The sequence below is a fragment of the Castanea sativa genome, chromosome 5, assembly GCF_040712315.1.
Source record: "Castanea sativa cultivar Marrone di Chiusa Pesio chromosome 5, ASM4071231v1".
Taxonomy (NCBI): Eukaryota; Viridiplantae; Streptophyta; class Magnoliopsida; order Fagales; family Fagaceae; genus Castanea; species Castanea sativa.
In genome coordinates this window covers 3,756,428-3,775,720 of record NC_134017.1, presented here as the reverse complement: position 1 = coordinate 3,775,720, position 19,293 = coordinate 3,756,428, and the positions used below count along the sequence as shown (strand labels likewise).

At 34.4% G+C, this 19,293-nt stretch overlaps 2 protein-coding genes and 1 pseudogene across 6 annotated transcripts; 2 read left to right on the top strand and 1 right to left on the bottom strand.

The window, feature by feature from the left end:
• Positions 1-1,778: 1,778 nt before the first annotated feature.
• On the top strand, positions 1,779-6,232 carry LOC142633387 (G-type lectin S-receptor-like serine/threonine-protein kinase RKS1; annotated as a pseudogene).
• A 498-nt stretch (positions 6,233-6,730) lies between these two features.
• Positions 6,731-9,573, bottom strand: LOC142634561 (uncharacterized). The gene is made up of 4 exons (XM_075808861.1): positions 9,346-9,573; positions 7,568-7,660; positions 6,919-6,986; positions 6,731-6,842 (listed from the first exon to the last, which is right to left on the bottom strand). The coding sequence occupies exons 1-4, from the start codon at positions 9,571-9,573 to the stop codon at positions 6,731-6,733; spliced, it is 501 nt and encodes a 166-aa protein (XP_075664976.1).
• Positions 9,574-14,015: 4,442 nt separating this feature from the next.
• Positions 14,016-18,999, top strand: LOC142635995 (G-type lectin S-receptor-like serine/threonine-protein kinase At1g11410). 5 transcript variants are annotated; one of them, XM_075810050.1, is made up of 9 exons: positions 14,016-14,361; positions 15,424-16,308; positions 16,420-16,563; positions 16,738-16,934; positions 17,097-17,307; positions 17,455-17,692; positions 17,801-17,951; positions 18,030-18,331; positions 18,657-18,999. In XM_075810050.1, the coding sequence occupies exons 2-8, from the start codon at positions 15,507-15,509 to the stop codon at positions 18,327-18,329; spliced, it is 2,043 nt and encodes a 680-aa protein (XP_075666165.1). In that variant the 5' UTR covers positions 14,016-14,361; positions 15,424-15,506; the 3' UTR covers positions 18,330-18,331; positions 18,657-18,999. The 5 variants fall into 5 exon arrangements, 4 of the variants coding, with proteins under 4 accessions (XP_075666165.1, XP_075666162.1, XP_075666163.1 ...); XM_075810047.1 differs by lacking the exon at positions 14,016-14,361 and having other exon boundaries at positions 14,368-16,308; XR_012844232.1 differs by lacking the exons at positions 14,016-14,361; positions 18,657-18,999 and having other exon boundaries at positions 14,368-16,308; positions 17,791-17,951; positions 18,030-18,167.
• The last annotated feature ends 294 nt before the right edge of the window (positions 19,000-19,293 follow it).

Genomic DNA, 19,293 nt, shown 5'->3' with positions numbered 1-19,293 from the left:
TGGCTCTCACACATCTTTAGGACCCATTAAGTGTAAGAGAGCATGTACCCAAAACAAGTGATAATTATTCCTCCTCAGCAAGGAGAGTACCTGCCTGTACAACATCTTGAGAACATGATACCCTAAGAACTTTAGCAGAAAGAAGAAGAACAAAAGAATACTACATAATTAATTTCCCAGTATGGCGGTGTCTCACCACTGGCTTCTCTTTCAATCCTTAGCAAGGCCTGATTGAATTAGCTAATGCTAGCCCAAAATCAATCACCATATTAACAACACATTACCAACTCACGGTAGGATGGGTAGCCCTACTTTTATAACTCCTTTTGAGAAATGTTACTGCAAACACAATATGTTTTATAACTTATTTTTTACCATTGTTAACATGATTTGTTGTGATCTGTGCAACATCGTTTAGGAGGCCAAATTTTCCATATAACACCCATCTTCAAACATATTTTTTAGTTAGCATCATTTCCAAACTTACTAGCAAACTAACATCTCGAGTCTCTTAGACTTGAGTTCACTGTAGCAACTCGAGTTCCATGTGCTGGCAGAGCTGAGATAGATTAAAATCCATGTGAACTCGAGTTCCTGATTTACACAAATAACAAATCTGATTTATTCAATTCAAAGAAGAAGAAGGAAAAACAATGAAGGAATTAGAGGAAAACTTTCAACTAGAGCTTCACCGCTTGGGTTCAATCTAAGCTGAGGGGTTTGGGTTAGGGAGATCTGGGTTCATGGGGTTTGGGTAAGGGAGGTTTGAGGTTGCCTTCATTGTGGTTTTTGTTTTATTTTTTATCTCTCTGGGTTTGTTGCTTCATGTTTCTTTTTTTCTTTTTTCTTTTTTTTATCTCTCTGGGTTTGTTACTTCATGTTTCTATTTTCGTGGTTTTTGTTTCTAATCTCTTGCTTTGTGTTTCTGTTATTGATGATCTCTCTAGGTTGGTTTGGTGCTTCCTTGTTTTTGTTAATGTTGCATTGTTTCTTTGGAGACTCGATTTCCACGTGGATAATTTTCCACATCAATTTTACAAGCATATGAAACTCCAGTTGCTACAATAAACTCGAGTCTAAAACACTCAAAATTTTAGTTTGCTAATAAGTTTAAAAACGATTCTAATTAACCGAATATGTTTCAAAAATGATGTTAGATGGCAAATTTGGCCGATTTAAGATATGGGCCAAAGCAGAACATGATGGTTCGGACTTCATAACTTCTTTATGGATCCAAAGAAAGGAACTTTCAAATGACCAATTTTGTAAGAGAATAGCTTGTGTCCAGCGACCAATTGCCACTAGACACGTTAAGATATGGGTTTAGTGAGATTAGATCTAAATTTAGGATGATTTTGATGAATTTGTAGAGATGTTGGGATTCAAGAGGAGCTAGTGAGAATAGAGTTAGAGGAAGAAGAGAAAGAATATGATGAGAGAGGGGAGAGAAAATATGATAAAAAATTAAAATACAAGCTATAGCGTTTACATGTTACTGTAGGTAGCTTACATATTTACACAGCGATGCACAATCTGATGCCAGTGAGTTTTGAGCAATATTGTATAAATTTTACAACTTTTTTTATTATGCACCCACTGAGTGCTCTAAAGCAATCATTGTTATGGTCCTAATTCCTAGAGAATTCTCAGTCCACACGCACAATCGTTAATCTAACCCTTTTTTATTTTTGGTCTCAACCACTAAAATAAAATAATAATAATAATAATTTGTTTGATTTTAAAGGCCATTTGCACAAACAAAGGATGTGCTAAAAAAAATGATCAAGTCTTTGATTCTAATCATTCTCTTCTTCAAATTTTGCACTTCCCTTGACAACTTAACAACAAACCAATCCATCAAGGATGGCCAATCTTTGATTTCCAAAGACAACAATTATGCCTTAGGCTTCTTCAGCCCTGGCAACTCTAGCCACAAGTATCTTGGCATTTGGTATGTCAAAGTGACACAACAAACTGTTGTGTGGATTGCAAATAGGAACGATCCTCTTAATGATTCCTCTAGAGTTCTCTCAATCAACCAATATGGAGATCTTGTCCTCCATGACAGTAATAACCGTCTACTTTGGTCTACAAATGTTTCTGTCCAAGACCAAGTAACAACTGCCTCGGTAGCTCAGCTTCATGATTCAGGAAACTTGGTATTAGTCCAGGACAATAACAAAAAGGTGTTGTGGCAAAGCTTTGACCATCCGACAGATACTTTGCTTCCAAACATGAAGCTTGGCTTGTATCTTAGAACTGGGATTAACATGTTCCTAACATCTTGGAAGTCAAAAGATGACCCTGGAACTGGAATCTATAGCTATAAGATGAATCCTAATGGCTCTCCACAAGTGTTTTTGTACAACGGTTCAACCCCATATTGGAGAACTCCTCCTTGGCCATGGTATAATGTGTCCAATGCAACAGCCTCATCAGTTGAAAAGTCCAATTTTGTTAACAATCAAGATGAGATATCTTGCACCTACTTTGTTGATGATCCTTCCATCATGACAAGAGTAGTGTTGGACAACACTAGATTGCTTCAGAAACTTATGTGGGATGATGGTGTTCATCAGTGGAAGGAACAATGGGCAACACCTAAATACCTGTGTGACAAGTATGGGCAATGTGGTTCGTATAGTAAATGCAATCCTGATAATATTAATATGTTTGAGTGCATGTGTCTGCCAGGGTATTAGCCTAAGTCTCCAAGGGATTGGTATCTCAGAGATGGTTCTGAGGGTTGTGTGAGGAAGAACTCGGGGTTGTCTATGTGTAAAAATGGAGAAGGGTTTGTTAAATTGGAGCGTTTGAACCTTCCCGATTCATCATTTGATGCAGCCTGGATAGGCATGAGTATGAGTAGCTCAGAGTGCAAGAAGGCATGCTTGACGAATTGCTCTTACACAGCTTTTACCAGCATGAATATTGATGGGAAGGGAACTGGATGCTTGGCATGGTATGGTGGATTAATGGACATTTTACAGTTTACAGATGAAGGGTCGGAACTAAATGTTCGTGTGGATGCAACTGAGTTAGGTAGCATTCTTCACTTGCTTGCATTTTCTTGAAAGTTTCATTCTCTCTTTTTCAATTTCTGAATCATGTTTCTTCATTCTTTCTTTCTTTTCTTCTTTTTCTAACTTTTTTTTTTCCTTCAGCTAAGTATACAAGGAAATCCAAAGGTTCTCTTAGCAAGAAGAGGAAGCTGGCTATAGCATTAATGTCTATTACTGTGCCAATGTTTCTGGTATCCTTACTAGCCTATATTTGGCTAATGAAGAAGAAAAAAACAAAAGGCAAATAAAAATATAAAAATCACTTGTGCATTGTATTGTTCACATATACATGTGTTCGGCTCAGCTATGACAAAATGTTTCATATATCAGGAGTCATTTAGATTAGTCCTCCACATGATGTGAGCTATATTATATAGAGGCTCAATTACAAAGTTGTATTAAGCAATGTCTCTCAATTATGTTTAGGGACAGTGAAGAGAACAGTGCACAATCAATCATTAAATTTTGCAAGTGCTGAAGGCTCTTCTGAGGGGAATGAGCTCAAGAACAGTGGTACACATCCGGATTTACTGATTTGCGATCTAAGCTGCATAGTTGCTGCCACAGAAAATTTTTCTCCTACCAACAAACTTGGGCAAGGTGGTTTTGGCCCTGTATTTAAGGTACAATTACAATTCATAGACATTGTGGATATCTTGCACATTTTTATCTGTTTTATATTCTATTACTGTAAGGTAGGACCAAAGTTTTTTTTTTTTTTTTTTTATAATCTGCAATGATATTGAAACTCAAGAAACAGAACAATCAGGGTAATCATTTTTACAAACAGACTCGATGACTTCAGGAAGATTACCCTTATTAAAATACAAAAAAGGACTAGAAAGTGAAGCAAACTTGGCAGTAGCATGAGCTGCTGCATTACAACTTCTCCTGACCCAAACGAAATTGCAACAAGAAAAGGAACGAGCAAGATTATGGATATCACTGATGATGGTATTAATAGTCCAGACAGGGGAAAGATCAGGGGAGGATAAAGGGTCAAAACAGGCCTTGGTATCTCCATCAAAACAGACGAGGTTCCACTGCTCTTTGATTGCAAGCTCCACTGCGCAGAGAATGGCTGAAGCTTCAGCTTGGAGAGGCGAACAAACTTTGACATGTTTGGACCAGACTTTAACAACATCACATCTATGATCTCAAGCTACAGCTGCCAAATTTGTTGTGGAGTTCAGCGCTGCATCAGAATTAATTTTGATCCAATTCAGGGGGGGAAGGGGACCAGGTTGGGACAGGCTGAGGAGAGTGTGGAGAGGCCTTCGGAGCAAAGATTCTTGATATAGCTCAAGGCCTCTAGAGAGGATGTTCTGTAAGGGTGTCTGGAAATGGATCTCTCCTCCATTAAATAGAACATGATTTCTTAACCGCTAAATCTCATCTAAAGTGACTGCCATGTTCAGAGATACAAACCAGAGCTCATTTGAAGGGCAGGTGGATTTAGGGGGCTCCAAGATAAGCTTGATGATGTCTTTGGGGTCGTTGAGATTAGCTTCTTCAGCTCTAAAACCCCAGCAAGCAGAGTGCCTGATTGCTCTTACCACAGAACAGAGGAAAAAGATATGAGCACTCGATTCAATGTCATTCTTACAGAGCGCACAGCAGGGATCAATGTTGTCCATTCTCTATTATAGAAGCAGATAGAGCTTTGTTGCTTTAAAATAATAGTCATGAGTAAGCTTAAGTTTGGGTCATGATTTCAGGGCCAATTATCAAATGGACAACAAATTGCTGTAAAAAGGCTTTCCAAGAGTTCTGGACAAGGAATGGAAGAATTCAAATATGAAGTTATGTTGATTGTGAAACTTCAACACAGGAATCTTGTCAAACTGTTAGGTTGTTGCATTCAGGAGGAAGAAAAGATGTTTATTTATGAATACATGCCCAACAAAAGTTTAGACTCTTTTATTTTTGGTATGTATTCTTTCTTAAAATCTATGGCCTTCATATATTATGTGCTTTTATTACATATGTGCAAAAAAGAATATACTTGAAGTACCTAGAACCACATATTTCAACATCACAATTTGAGTATACTTGAGAAAACTTTTATTGCAGATCATACAAGAAGTTCATTCTTAGATTGGAGTAAACGCTTTGAAATCATTATTGGGATTGCTCGGGGGATTTTGTATCTTCACCAAGACTCAAGATTGAAGATTATCCATAGGGATCTTAAAGCCAACAATGTCCTACTAGATGCTGAGATGAATCCCGAGATTTCAGATTTCGGCATGGCCCGTATATTCAAAGAGGGCCAAACTCAAGACAAGACAACCAAAGTTGTCGGAACATAGTAAGTATAAAACATTCATAAATGTAGACACACACACACACTAGACTTGCACGCCTGCACATATACAAAGAAATTAAAGCATTATGAAAACTTTAAGATTACCTTGGATAATGTTTACCTGCAGTGGTTATATGTCACCAGAGTATGCAATATTTGGAAAGTTTTCAATAAAATCAAATGTCTTTAGTTTTGGTGTCATCTTATTGGAGATAGTAAGTGGTAAGAAGAATAGTGATTCTTATCAAGAGCATCCTTCCCTAACGTTAATAGGGCATGTAAGTAACAAAAAACAACAATCTTTTACCATTTTCATTTACAGTACAACTTTTTATAGATAATGCGACCAACCACACAGGTCTAGGAACTATGGAGAGAAGATAGAGCTTTGGATGTATTTGATTCATCAATAAAGGAGTCATGTGTTTCCGATGAAGTCTTGAGATGCATTCAAGTTGGGCTGTTATGTGTACAAGAAGAAGTAGTGGATCGACCAACTATGTTGGCAGTTCATCTCATGCTGAGTAGTGAAAGAGCCCTTTTCTTTTCCTAAACAACCTGCTTTCATTTTTAGAAGACCTTTTGAAAAATTGGATTCAGTCACAAGAGGAGCTTCTTGTACTATAAATGAAGTGACAATAACCATGTTTGAAGCTAGATAAAGGTAATGATTCTAGTTTAAACAATGAGACATCCTTAGTAGATATTTCTCTCTTTTTTTTAACAGCACACTATTGCCTATTACACCCCTCTGAGGTATGCCATTTGCATATATAATATGTAATACTAGGATTTTGTATTGAAAAAATGAGCCATTTTTGTTTAGATATCATAGGTTCAAATATGTGGTAAGCAAACTCAGAGAGTTAGGAACCATTGAAACATAATTAAGTTGAACAAAACTAATCAAAAGGGTTATACTTGGGATCCCTATGGCTGTGATATTTTACATCAAGTGTTTCCTTGACTCTTCTCGTCTTTAACTGTATACTTTAAATTGGTACTTATCACAGCATATCTAGACTAGCTAAACCAACAAAATTGGCTATAATCGATAAAGATGTCCAAGACTGTTATATCATGTGTAAATGAAAGTGAGGACTAATTGGACCATTAAGTTGCAAGCTAGGCAAACTTTTAGCCATATAATTGATTTTTTCTTGGTCACAAACTGCATAAATTATAAATAATATCCCACTTCTTTGTATCTTTGCTTCCTGTGTCTTTTCTTTTATATAGCGAACTTGCACAAGTTAAAATCATGGTAACTCCATGTGGACCATTCAAATATAAGTTGCAGTACAAACTTGAAATGGAATTCTCTCACATATAAACTCTAAGTTGGCACATCACACTTAGATCAACCCAAAACAAATGATTTTATCAATTCATTCACCATATTAGGCGAATCAATATTAACTGCATGACCACTGTCCTTGAGTACTGCTAACCTTGATTCTGGTCCCAAGTGCCTGTAAAAGCATAAACCATGTAACTTGAAAATTGAGCTTAAATTCTGAAGTTGATAAAAGGAGGAAAAAATATTACCTTTGCAATTGATGGGCCAGGAATACTGGAAAGATATTATCCTTCTCACCCCAAATTAGCAGCGTTTTCTTCACCCAAATAACAGCACATGAACATGGAAAACAAAGTTGCAATTCTTCCTTAGCTTCATGGACTCATGCATGGTGTTACATAGAAGCTAAAATTTTATGTCCCTTTGAATATACTAAGTTACCTACATTTTGTAAGTTTGCTTTGACTGTATCTATGTGAGGCCTCATAATCAGAGATTTTTTATTTTCAGTGCTTGCTAAGAGACTTCAATCCAGGACCTCATAAATCACATGAGGTTTGGAAACCATTAGGCCAATTCATTGGGGTTTAGAAAACAAAGTTAATCTATGGCAAATATTCAAAGCATATAGAGAAAAAGAAAATGCTTCAAGAGCATAAAAGATATGCAAGTAACATGTGTATGACATTAACATTTAATTTTAAGAGGCTATAATAGTGAGTTGATGAGATGCCTTTGCTTTGATACTTTTATGTACATTTGGCCCATAAGATCAACAATGAAATAAACAGAACATATGCAGAATCAGTGGAAGTGATTAAAGCATTAAATATGACCAAGTAACCAAGGAAAAAAATGATTATATATGTAAATAAATAAGATTAAAGCCGAGTTTACCTTAGTTAGAATGGGAAGGTTTGGATCTGCCTTTTGAGATAGCATGTGCTCTGCCAGCTCTAATTTCTCCTTCCTATTCTTCTTACATATTGTCTGATAAAACAACACACAGATGACAGACCACTATAAAATATGAGGAATAATTGTTATATGTTTGACAAATTCAACGCCACTAAACTAATTCAATTTCACAACTCAGAGTGCATTCTATTTATTGATTTTAATTCCCGTCCCAAAAAGAAAGAAAAGAACAAAACAGAAACACCAAACATATACATATACCAGTTTGTTTTTAGGATTGTAATAAAAGTTATTCCTACTAATTAACTCACATTAAATTAAAAAGTTGCAGAGTAGAAAATCACAGGCTCACTTGAAGAAAGTGTACTTGTGCATGGATAGATTCACTGGGGTCCGTAGATCATGTGGATTTTTCAGTTCAAGAAGCCCCAGTACATTTTTCCCATTTTCTTGTGTTTGGATTAACTTAGTTTGATTATATAATAAGTTGTGCAAAAAAAAAATTGGTTTTTGCTAAATAGTGCAAAAGTGTAATTATGCTTAGAAAAAATGAGACTATAAAACTACAAGAGGGAACCCCTTAAGGCATAAATTTTCAACAATCTATTGTAGCTTTGACCTAATAATAAAGAACAATCATTATGAAACTGACGTAATTGATTGAAATTTCGATAGTATCTAAAAATAAATACTACACCTGGCTTATTGAACCACACATAGCTGGAAGTAGAGTGTTAGGAGTGTATCAGGCTATCAGCAAGTGTGACAAGAATGAAAAATCAAATTGAGGTATTGAAAATTGGCTAGAGTGGTTGGGAGGTTTACAATGACTCAATGAGAGTATAATGTCAAAGAAACAAGAAAAATCACTTTTCATTATAAAAAAAAATATATGCTAAAGATATGTTCACTTCTACTACAAAAATCTCACAAATTAATGTGATAGTGAATCTGATTAGTGCCGGTATGCTGCATCAAGCACATAATAAATAATTTCTTAATTAATATTGTGTTTTGTATTTCAAATTTGACACACGACTTTGTAATGACTATCGAGTAAACTTATGTTGTAAGAAGAGTAGTATCTCTATGTCACTTTTTTCATTAACATCAAGATCCTGCGTGTAATATATATTCCAAGCATGAGAGAATAATGCGTGTAATGTGTTGCCACAAAGCACGAGATTCAGAGTTGGAATATTAATATATCATATAATCATTGCTCAAAACAATAATTAACAATAAAAAGAAATACAAAAGTGCACATATGCTCACGAGGTGGAAGTGAAATACATAAAGGAGGTAAAAATATATGCATTTTGGTGTAGCTTAACATACAAATCTGGTATCAGATGGGAGAAATTTCAGAGAGAATCATCTAGAATAAAAATGAGGTGGGAATGATCAGCATTTCATGGAACCAAATCTTCTTTTTATTGTTGCAATTGGGATCCTTTTAAATATTCTATATGCTGAAATGATCTCCAATCTAATCAGAAATAACTTATCAAAGAAGAACAATTGGAGAAATTTTTGTTCCTTTAAAAGCCATCACATGTATTGAGCATGTAGTCCCATGCTTTTCAGTCTAAATTGCTTTGGTGATAATATCGGTGCTTAATTTCTAATAAATTATAATCTTATTTAAAAATTGGGTTTAGAATAATGATATGTGCTTGAAAAGAAATTAATTTAAGGAGAGAAACTCAAATCTCCAACTAAAAATTAGCCCCTAAAGCAATAATTAAGAAACTTACTTGGACAAACCCCATCAGGAAAAAATTTGGTATCAATTTGAATGGACTATTCTTGTATATAGACAAGTTCATGAAGAGCCTCATATCTTGTGCTTTCTCTGGCACTATAAGATCAAACACATTCCTTCCTATCTTCTTCAACTGCTCCTCCTTTTGGTCATCAGTGTAACACATACCAGAGCTCATAATCCCAACCTTCTCCACCTCATCTTGATAAATTTCAGCCATCCAATATGTCACATACCCTCCATAACTAATGCCTACTATACTAAAATTGGATTCAGTCACAGGAGTTTCTTGTTCTATAAATGAAGTGACAATAACTAAGTTTAGAGCTAGATAAAGGTAATGATTCTTGTTTAAACAATGAGACATCCTTACTCCTTAGTAGATTTTTCTCTCTTTTTTTTTAACAGCACACTATTGCCTATTACATCCCTCTTATGCCATTTGCATATATAATATGTAGTACTAGGATTTTGTATTGAAAAAATGAGCCATTTTTGTTTAGATCTCATAGGTTCAAGTATGTGGTAAGCAAACTCAGAGAGTTAGGAGCCATTGAAACATAATTAAGTTGAGCAAAACTAATCAAAAAGGTTATTCTTGGGATCCTTGTGGCTGTGATACTTTACGCTAAGTGCTTCCTTGGCTCTTTTCTTGTCTTTTATTGTATAGTTTAAACAGGTACTTATGACAGCATGTGTGGACTATCCAAACCAACACAATTGACTATTTCGTCAAAGATTGCCAAGACTGTTATATAAAGTGCAAACGAAGATGAGGCCAAATTGGACCATTTAGTAGCAAGCTAGGCAAACTATTAGCTAGAGAATTGATTTTTCCTTGTTCACAAACTGCTTCTTTATATCTTTGCTTCCCAAATATCTTTTCTTTTATGTTACAAATTTCAATGAGTTAAAATCATTGTACTTGCATAGGGATCATTCAAATATATGTAGCAGTACAAATGTGATGTGGAATTCTATTACATATAAACTCCAACTTGACCCATCAATCTTAGATCAACCCAAAACAATTGATTTTATCAATTCATTAACCGACTCACTATAAAAAGCAAATCAGTATTAACTTCAAGATCACTGTCCTTGAGTATTTCTATCTTTAATTTTGGCCCCAGGTGCCTGTAAAAGCATAAACCTTGCTATAGAAACTTGAAAATTCGATTAAATCCTGAAGTTGATGAAAAAGGAGCTAAAAAAGACTACATTTTCAACTGATGGAACAATAATACAGGGAATACATTACACTGATCACCCCAAATTATTAGTGTTTCCTTCACCCAAATAACACCACATTCACAACATGGAAAACAAAGTTACAACGCTTCCCAGTTTCAAGGACTTGGGCATGGTGTTACATAGGAGCTAACACTATATTTTCCTTTATTGTATATACCAATTTACCTACATAATGTGAGTTTCCTATAACTAGTGGCGGAGTCAAAAAAAAAATTTATGGAGACTAAACTAGATAGAACAAAATTTTAAGTTAAAAAAAAATATATATATATATATACACACACACAAGTATATAAATATAACAAATAACCCTATTCAAAAAATTAATAATAATATCAAATAAAAAAAAACTTCATTTAATTACTTGAATTAAGTAACCATACACTATCATCAATACAAATATATGAAGCAAACATGTGGAGTAGAAGTGCCTATTATGTGGCTTCTGAAGTTGTATATTGATCAATGTATATATATGATATAAAATAGCCCTTAAAAATATAATATAATATAGAAAAGTATTAAAAGTGCACTGGAAATTGGAAACCACTTACATCTACCCAGCAGGTTTCTCAAAAAATAAAAAACTTACATATACCTGCAACATTTACTCGGTTGTAAGCCACAAAATATAGAGCAAGCTGTAAACCACAAAATAGTTACCGACTTTTAGTCAGTTGTTAAAAGTCAAAACTCTCAAACTATTTACTCCGGCTCTTTAGCTACAAACTCATCTCAAACACAAGTCTTCCATCATAAGTCTTCTCTCTATCTCTCTTTTATAGCTTTTGTTTGATTTTTTTTTGACATAATACTTAGGTATTTTGGAAATGAGATTTTATATTTGAGTAAGACTTAGGTACTGTTCCTTAGGTTCCTTTCTTAAGATTATATCATGTGGATTTTTTCTCATGGAATGAAAATGTATGTTTTAATTAAGTAGTCACATGACTAAATCATAAGAAAGGAACCTAAGGAACAACACCTTAAGTACTGTACCTAAGTTTTGTCTTTTATATTTATATCAAAATACAATCTTGGCTATGTATCTGAATGTGTCTATCAAATATTAAAATTGCCCAAGATGAATATGTATAGACTATATTTTAATTTCAATTTTTCATTGATTTATTATTTAGTTATAACATCAAAATTAAATTATATGAATACGTAAACTTAAAACTGCCTAAGATAAATTCGTGCTCCTTGTTCAACCAGCCCTGACAATTGGTTGGTTGCTATTACTGGTTCAAATTGTTCAATGTGCTTGTTTGGTTTAAAGCCAAAGCCAATATATATATTAATATTTTCAAAATTTGAAAAGTAAAATATAAATAATAAAAAGAATAATAATGTAACCAATGATGTAAAGGATGAGGAGGCTCAATAAGAGCATAGGAACAATAATAAATGCAATATAAAGATCCGGTTAAAGGCAATTAAATCTTAATAAATAAAGTCTATGCAATCTTTTTTTTTTTTTTTGGTTAGATCATGTTCTCTTTACGTTGTTATACAAATTATTTTCTTTCATTTTGATAGGTGAAGTATTCAATTTCAGACATAGTATACTTTTTTCTACATAATATTTTAAATCTTAAATTTATAATATGGTATAGTCTCTTAGGAATGTCCAAGAAATATGCAGTTCCAATCTCATGTATCCATATTAGTAAACAATACCCAATCAATAGTTTGAAACTACCCTTATAATAGGAAAAATTATAAATATGATAATCTCTTTTAGGAAAATAAAAATTTTGAATAATATATTTGAAACTTAAATAATTTAGTAGTATAAGAAAAAAATTAGGAAAATATAATGCAAGATAACATAATTTAGCAAAATATGGACCACTCAAAAAATGAATAATATCAATCAAACAAATCCAAACCATAAAATGATGATATATTTTTTGAGATAGATAAATGAAAAGTAATTTTTTAATTTTTTGAGAGATAAATTATTTTACAAAATTTAGAGAACAAATTATATATTATACTAAAACTAAAAAATAATTATTTATTCCCATGTATCGCATGGGTCCGCGACTAGTTCATTAAAAAACTCATATAATTAAAACTACACACTTCGAGGTATCTTTTTAATCACCATATTATGGGTTGGACCAAAATAACTACAAGCATATTTGAATTTGAAATTTGAAACCAAACATTTTCTATCATTGAAATATATGTTGCAATACGTACATGAATTGGAAGTTTATGGAATATAACTAAAACCTTAGGCCAAAAAAAAAATAATAATAAAAGAAAAAAAGTTTACTACATGACTAATGTCCCTGTGTATCGTCACTAGCTTCTCTTTCAGTCCTTAGCAAGGCCCGACTGTATCAATCATCATTTTAAAAACACATTACTAACTCAAGGCAGGATGGGTAGCCCTGCCTCTATTAACACTTTTGAGTAATGGTACAAGCTCAATATGTTTTACAATTTTTTAAAATGGTCTATTGTGATCTATGCAACATCATTCAAGATGTGGCCCGAAGCAGAATATAATGGTCCAAAGAATGAAAGAATGGAGCTTTCACAGAACCACCTGTGAAAACCCCAAGTCTGGATTTGTTTGCTCATGATTGTCGTTACTAAAACATTGTGGCCCCATACAAATAAAGTGAAGACCGATAGTCTGTTGAACTAGGCACTTGTGTCAATTGTGTGCCACGATCTTCAACCTGTTTGACGCATCCAGCTATAGGAGCTGATCAGCGAGTAGATCAAGTTGCACTAGGGTCTGTTTAGATACAGCTAAAAACTGAAACTGAAAATTAAAAAATATTGTTGCAAAATAATTTTTAATTGTGAAAAATTACTGTTCACGTCTAAAATCACTGTTCATTGGCCTAAAATCACTGTTTATGGCCAATGAACAGTGATAAACGCGTGTTCAGGAAAATGAAAAAATTAAAACCACTGGTACTGTTCATAGAAAAAGTCAACAATCACGGCTTGAAAAAAAAAAAAAGGCTAAAACGCCAGACACGTGAGTTTTCAGCCATATCCAAACGCCCTCTAAAGTACCTGTTACAAGTCTACGTTTTGAGTTTGCGTTTTTAGTTTTTTTTTTCCTCTGGCGCGTGAACAGTAACTGGTACTGTTCATGCACATAGAATTATTGTGTGGGAGATAAAGTTACTGTTTACACACTATTCATGAGACCCACAAACACTTTATTTAAAAAAATATTAAAAATAAGTTTCATAATACTATTTACACATTTAAAAATTATTTTATTATAATATTTTCAGTTTTTAATTTTCAACTTCCAATAATAAATTCTATCCAAATGAAGCTTACAAGTAAATTTCAATAAACTAACCTGGGCTAATACCAACAACCTCCAAAATTTTTCAAAATGACCAAGTTGGTCCCTGAATATAATTGGACCCTAAACGGCTTTATGCCCGTTACTCATTCTCAGCTTCTCCTCTCAAACCCTTGTCTTCTCTCTTTCTCAAACGCTTTCTATTCTCTCTCTCAGACGTTCTATCTTCTCTCCCTCTCATACGCTCTCTTCTCTCTTACCCACAACGGCAAAACTATCATCTTGCTCTCTTTCTCTCTTCGAATCAGTGCCATGAAAACAGCTGTCTAGGAATTTTCAAGCTTTTCCTCACCACCGCTGCTGCTGGTTCCTCACTGAAGGCTTCTGTTTGGATTTGGGTTTGAGTCTAGGTCTGTGTGCCAAACGTCAAGGGAACGAGGCCCACGACCTCTGCAACTACCACAGGTAACGAATCACACCGGCAACGCCACCGATCGTTCTCCTCCTCCTTTGTTGGTTCAGGTCTTGGTTGGTTTAGGGATTGGGTTTTTTTTTTTGGGGTGATTTTTGATTTGGGTTTGAAAGGTGAGGTTTGGATATGATCATCTGTGAATCTGTGGGTATTTTTTGGATTTGGATTTTGTCTGAAAATTGGTCTAATATAGTGTTTTTGTTGGAGTATGAATGATTATAGATATGTTTGTATGCTTTGTGGTCAGAAATTTTTGGGGGTTTAAGGTTTTATATGGCTAAGTGCATATATTTGTATAATCACTTTGAATAGAACTCAAGACTCTTAAGAGATATTAGAATTGAACATAAACATTCTGAGAGGGAAGAAAGGCTGAGAGTAAAGTAACGGTCCCTAACGGCGTTTAGGGATCAAATTGAGATTAGGAACCAAGATGGTCATTTTTGAAAAGTTTACTGGAATTTACCCAAACTAAAAAGAAATGATATTCAAAATGTTTTAAATAATAGTTATGATAGTCAACAAAAGTCTTCGCTGAAAAATTGACGACTAGAGAATTCTCAGCAGTCCATGTGCACAAACCTTAGTCAAACCTTTTTTTTTTAGGGTCTCAACCACAAAAAATCAAAAATGTTCCATGTTAACAAACCATTTGCACAAACAAGGATGTGCTGAAAATAAAATGATCGAGTCTTTGATTCTAATCATTCTCTTCTTCAAATTTTGCACTTCCCTTGACACCTTAGCAACAAACCAATCCATCAAGGATGGCCAATCTTTGATTTCTAAACACAACAAGTTTGCCTTAGGCTTCTTCAGCCCTGGCAAGTCTAGCTACAGGTATCTTGGCATTTGGTATGTCAAAGTGACACCACAAACTGTTGTGTGGGTTGCAAATAGGAACCATCCTATTATTGATTCTTCTGGAGTTCTCTCAATCAACCAACATGGAGATCTTGTCCTCCATGACAGTAATAACCCTCTACTTTGGTCTACAAATGTTTCTGTCCAAGACCAAGTGACAACCTCCTCAGTAGCTCAGCTTCATGATTCAGGAAACTTGGTGTTAGTCCAGGACAATAACACAAAGGAGTTGTGGCAAAGCTTTGACCATCCTACAGATACTCAGCTTCCAAACATGAAGTTTGGCTTGAATCTTATGACTGGGATAAACATGTTCCTAACATCTTGGAAGTCAAAAGATGACCCTGGAACTGGAAACTATAGCCTTAAGATGAATCCTAATGGCTCTCCACAATCGTTTTTGTACAACGGTTCAACCCCATATTGGAGATATTCGCTAGGGAATAATGTATTCACTGAAACAAGCTTATCAGGTTTGAAGTTTTTTTTTGTTAACAACCAAGATGAAATGTCTACCTACTACTCTCATGATGACCCTTCCATCATGACAAGAGTAGTGTTGGACAACACTGGATTGCTTCGATATCTTATGTGGGATGATGGTGTTCATCAGTGGAAGGAACAATGGTCAGTACCTAAATACCGGTGTGACAAGTATGGGCAATGTGGTCCGTATAGTAAATGCAATCCTGATAATATTAATAAGTTTGAGTGCATGTGTATGCCAGGGTATGAGCCTAAGTCTCCAAGGGATTGGATTTTCAGGGATGGTTCTGAGGGTTGTGTGAGGAAGAACTCGGGGTTGTCCATGTGTAAAAATGGAGAAGGGTTTGTTAAATTGGAGCGTTTGAAACTTCCCGATTCATCAATTGATGGAGCTTTGATAGGCACAAGTATGAGTAGCTCAGAGTGTGAGCAGGCATGCTTGACGAATTGTTCTTGCACAGCTTTTAGCAGGACGAATATTGATGGGAAGGGAACCGGATGCTTGGCATGGTATGGTGAATTAATCGACACTTTACAGTTTACAGATGAAGGGTCAGAACTAAATGTTCGTGTAGATGCAACTGAGTTAGGTAGCATTCTTCACTTGCTTGCATTTTCTTATAAGTTTCATTCTCTCTTTTTCAATTTCTGAATCATGTTTTCTTCATACTTTCTTTCTTTTCTTTTCTTTTTTCCTTCAGCTAAGTATATAAGGAAATCCAAAGGTTCACTTAGCAAGAAGAGGAAGCTGGCTTTAGCATTAGTGTCTATTGCTGTGTCAATATTTCCTGTATCATTTCTAGCCTATATTTGGCTAATGAAGAAGAAAAAGAAAAAGAAAAAAGGTAAATAAAGTCACTTGTGCATTGTATTGTTCTCATATACATATGTTTGGCTCAGCTATGACAAAATGTCCCATATATCAGGAGTCATTTAGATTTGTCCACATGATGTGAGCTATATTATATAGATGCTCAATTACAAAGTAATATTAAGCAATGTCTCTCAATTATGTTTAGGGACAGTGAAGAGAAAAGTGCACAATCAATCATTACATATTACGAGTACCAAAGGCTCTTTTGAGGGGAATGAGCTCAAGGACAGTGGTACACATCCAGATTTACTGATTTTTGATCTAAGCTGCATAGTTGCTGCCACAGAAAATTTTTCTCCTACCAACAAACTTGGGCAAGGTGGTTTTGGCTCTGTATATAAGGTACAATTACAATTCATAGACATTGTTGATATCTTGCAAATTTTTTATCATTTTATATTCCATTACTGTAAGATAGGACCAAAGTTATTGAAGAAGCGGATAGAGCTTTGTTGCTTTAAAATAACGGTCATGAGTAAGCTTAAGTTTGAGTCATGATTTCAGGGTCTATTATCTAATGGACAACAAATAGCTGTAAAAAGGCTGTCCAAGAGTTCTAGACAAGGAATAGAAGAATTCAAAAATGAAGTTATGTCGATTGCGAAACTTCAACACAGGAATCTTGTCAAACTGTTAGGTTGTTGCATTCAGGAGGGAGAAAAGATGCTTATTTATGAATACATGCCCAACAAAAGTTTAGACTCTTTTATTTTTGGTATGTCTTCTTTCTAAAAATCTATAACCTTCATGATGTGCCTTTATTATATATGTGCAAAAAAGAATATATTTGAAGTACCTAAAACCACGTATTTCAGCACTATTACATCACATTTTGAATATACTTGAACAAATTTTATTGTAGATCATACAAGAAGTTCATTCCTAAATTGGAGTAAACGCTTTGAAATCATTATTGGGATTGCTCGGGGGATTTTGTATCTTCATCAAGACTCAAGATTGAAGATTATCCATAGAGATCTTAAAACCAGCAATGTCCTGCTAGATGCTGAGATGTATCCCAAGATTTCAGATTTTGGCATGGCTCGTATATTCAAAGAGGGCCAAACTCAAGACAAGACAACTAGAATTGTTGGAACATAGTAAGTATAAAACATGCATAAGCATAGACACACTAGAATTGCACGCATACAAATAAATTAAAACATTATTCAAACTTTAAGATTACTTTTGATACTAGTTACCTACAGTGGTTATATGTCACTAGAGTATGCAGTATTTGGAAAGTTTTCAACAAAATCAAATGTCTTTAGTTTAGGGGTCATCTTATTGGAGATCGTAAGTGGCAAAAAGAATAGCGATTCTTATCAACAGCACCCTTCCCTAACTTTAATAGGGCATGTAAGTAACAGAAAACAACAATCTTTTACCGTTTGCATTTACAGTACAACTTTTTTTATATAATACTACCAACCACAGGTCTGGGAACTATGGAGAGAAGATAGAGCTTTGGATATAGTTGATTCATCGATAAAGGAGTCATGTGTTTTTGATGAAGTCTTGAGATGCATTCAAGTTGGGTTGTTATGTGTACAAGAAGAAGTAGTAGATCGACCAACTATGTTAGCAGTTCATCTCATGCTAAGTAGTGAAAGAACTCTTCCTTCTCCTAAACAACCTGCTTTCATTTTCAGAGGACCTTCCAAAAAATTGGACTCAGTCACAGGAGTTTCTTGTTCTATAAATGAAGTGACAATAACTGAGTCTGAAGCTAGATAAAGGTAATGATTCTTGTTTAAACAATGAGACATCCTTAGTAGATTTTTCTCTCTCTTTTTTAACAGCACACTATTGCCTATTACACCCCTCTTATGCCATTTGCATATATAATATGTAGTACTAGGATTTTGTATTGAAAAAATGAGGCATTTTTGGTTAGATCTCATAGGTTCAAGTATGTGATAAGCAAACTCAGAGAGTTAGGAGCCATTGAAACATAATTAAGTTGAGCAAAACTAATCAAAAGGGTTATACTTGGGATCCCTGTGGTTGTGATACTTCACGCTAAGTGCTTCCTTGACTCTTTTCTTGTCTTTTATTGTATAGTTTAAACAGGTACTTATGACAGCATGTCTGGATTAGCTAAACCAACACAATTGACAATTTCGTCAAAGATTGCGGAGACTGTTATGTTATCTCAAGTGCAAACAAATTTGAGGCCTAATTGGACCATTAAGTAGCAAGCTAGGCAAACTATTAGCTGGAGAATTGATTTTTCCTTGTTCACAAACTGCTTCTTTATATCTTTGCTTCCCAAATATCTTTTCTTGTAAGTTCAAAAAAAAATATCTCTTCTTTTATGTTAGAAATTTAAATAAGTTAAAATCATTGTACCTCCATAGGGATCATTCAAATATATTTAGCAGTACGAATGTGAAATTCTGTTACATATAAACTCCAACTTGACCCAAAACAAATGATTTTATTCCTACTAATTAACTCACATTAAATTAAAAAGTGGCAGAGTAGAAAATCACAGGCTCACTTGAAGAAAGTGTACTTATGCATGGATAGATTCACTGGGGTCCGTAGATCATGTGGATTTTTCAGTTCAAGAAGCTCCAGTACATTTTTCCCATTTTCTTGTGTTTGGATTAACTTAGTTTGATTATATAATAAGTTGTGCAAAAAAAAAAATTGGTTTTTGCTGAATAGTGCAAAAGTGTAATTATGCTTAGAAAAA

Bases quoted from the DNA above. Each gene is read 5' to 3' on its own strand.
- LOC142634561 (XM_075808861.1), bottom strand. From the start codon at position 9,573: ATGGCTGAAATTTATCAAGATGAGGTGGAGAAGGTTGGGATTATGAGC. The intron at 7,661-9,345 runs GTAAGTTTCTTA...TTGTTTTATCAG, and splicing joins TCCTGATGGGGTTTGTCCAA to ACAATATGTAAGAAGAATAG. The intron at 6,843-6,918 runs GTAATATTTTTT...ATGCTTTTACAG, and splicing joins CTGGCCCATCAATTGCAAAG to GCACTTGGGACCAGAATCAA.
- LOC142635995 (XM_075810047.1), top strand. From the start codon at position 15,006: ATGTTAACAAACCATTTGCACAAACAAGGATGTGCTGAAAATAAAATG. The intron at 16,309-16,419 runs GTAGCATTCTTC...TTTTTCCTTCAG, and splicing joins TGTAGATGCAACTGAGTTAG to CTAAGTATATAAGGAAATCC. The intron at 17,308-17,454 runs GTATGTCTTCTT...ATTTTATTGTAG, and splicing joins TTTAGACTCTTTTATTTTTG to ATCATACAAGAAGTTCATTC.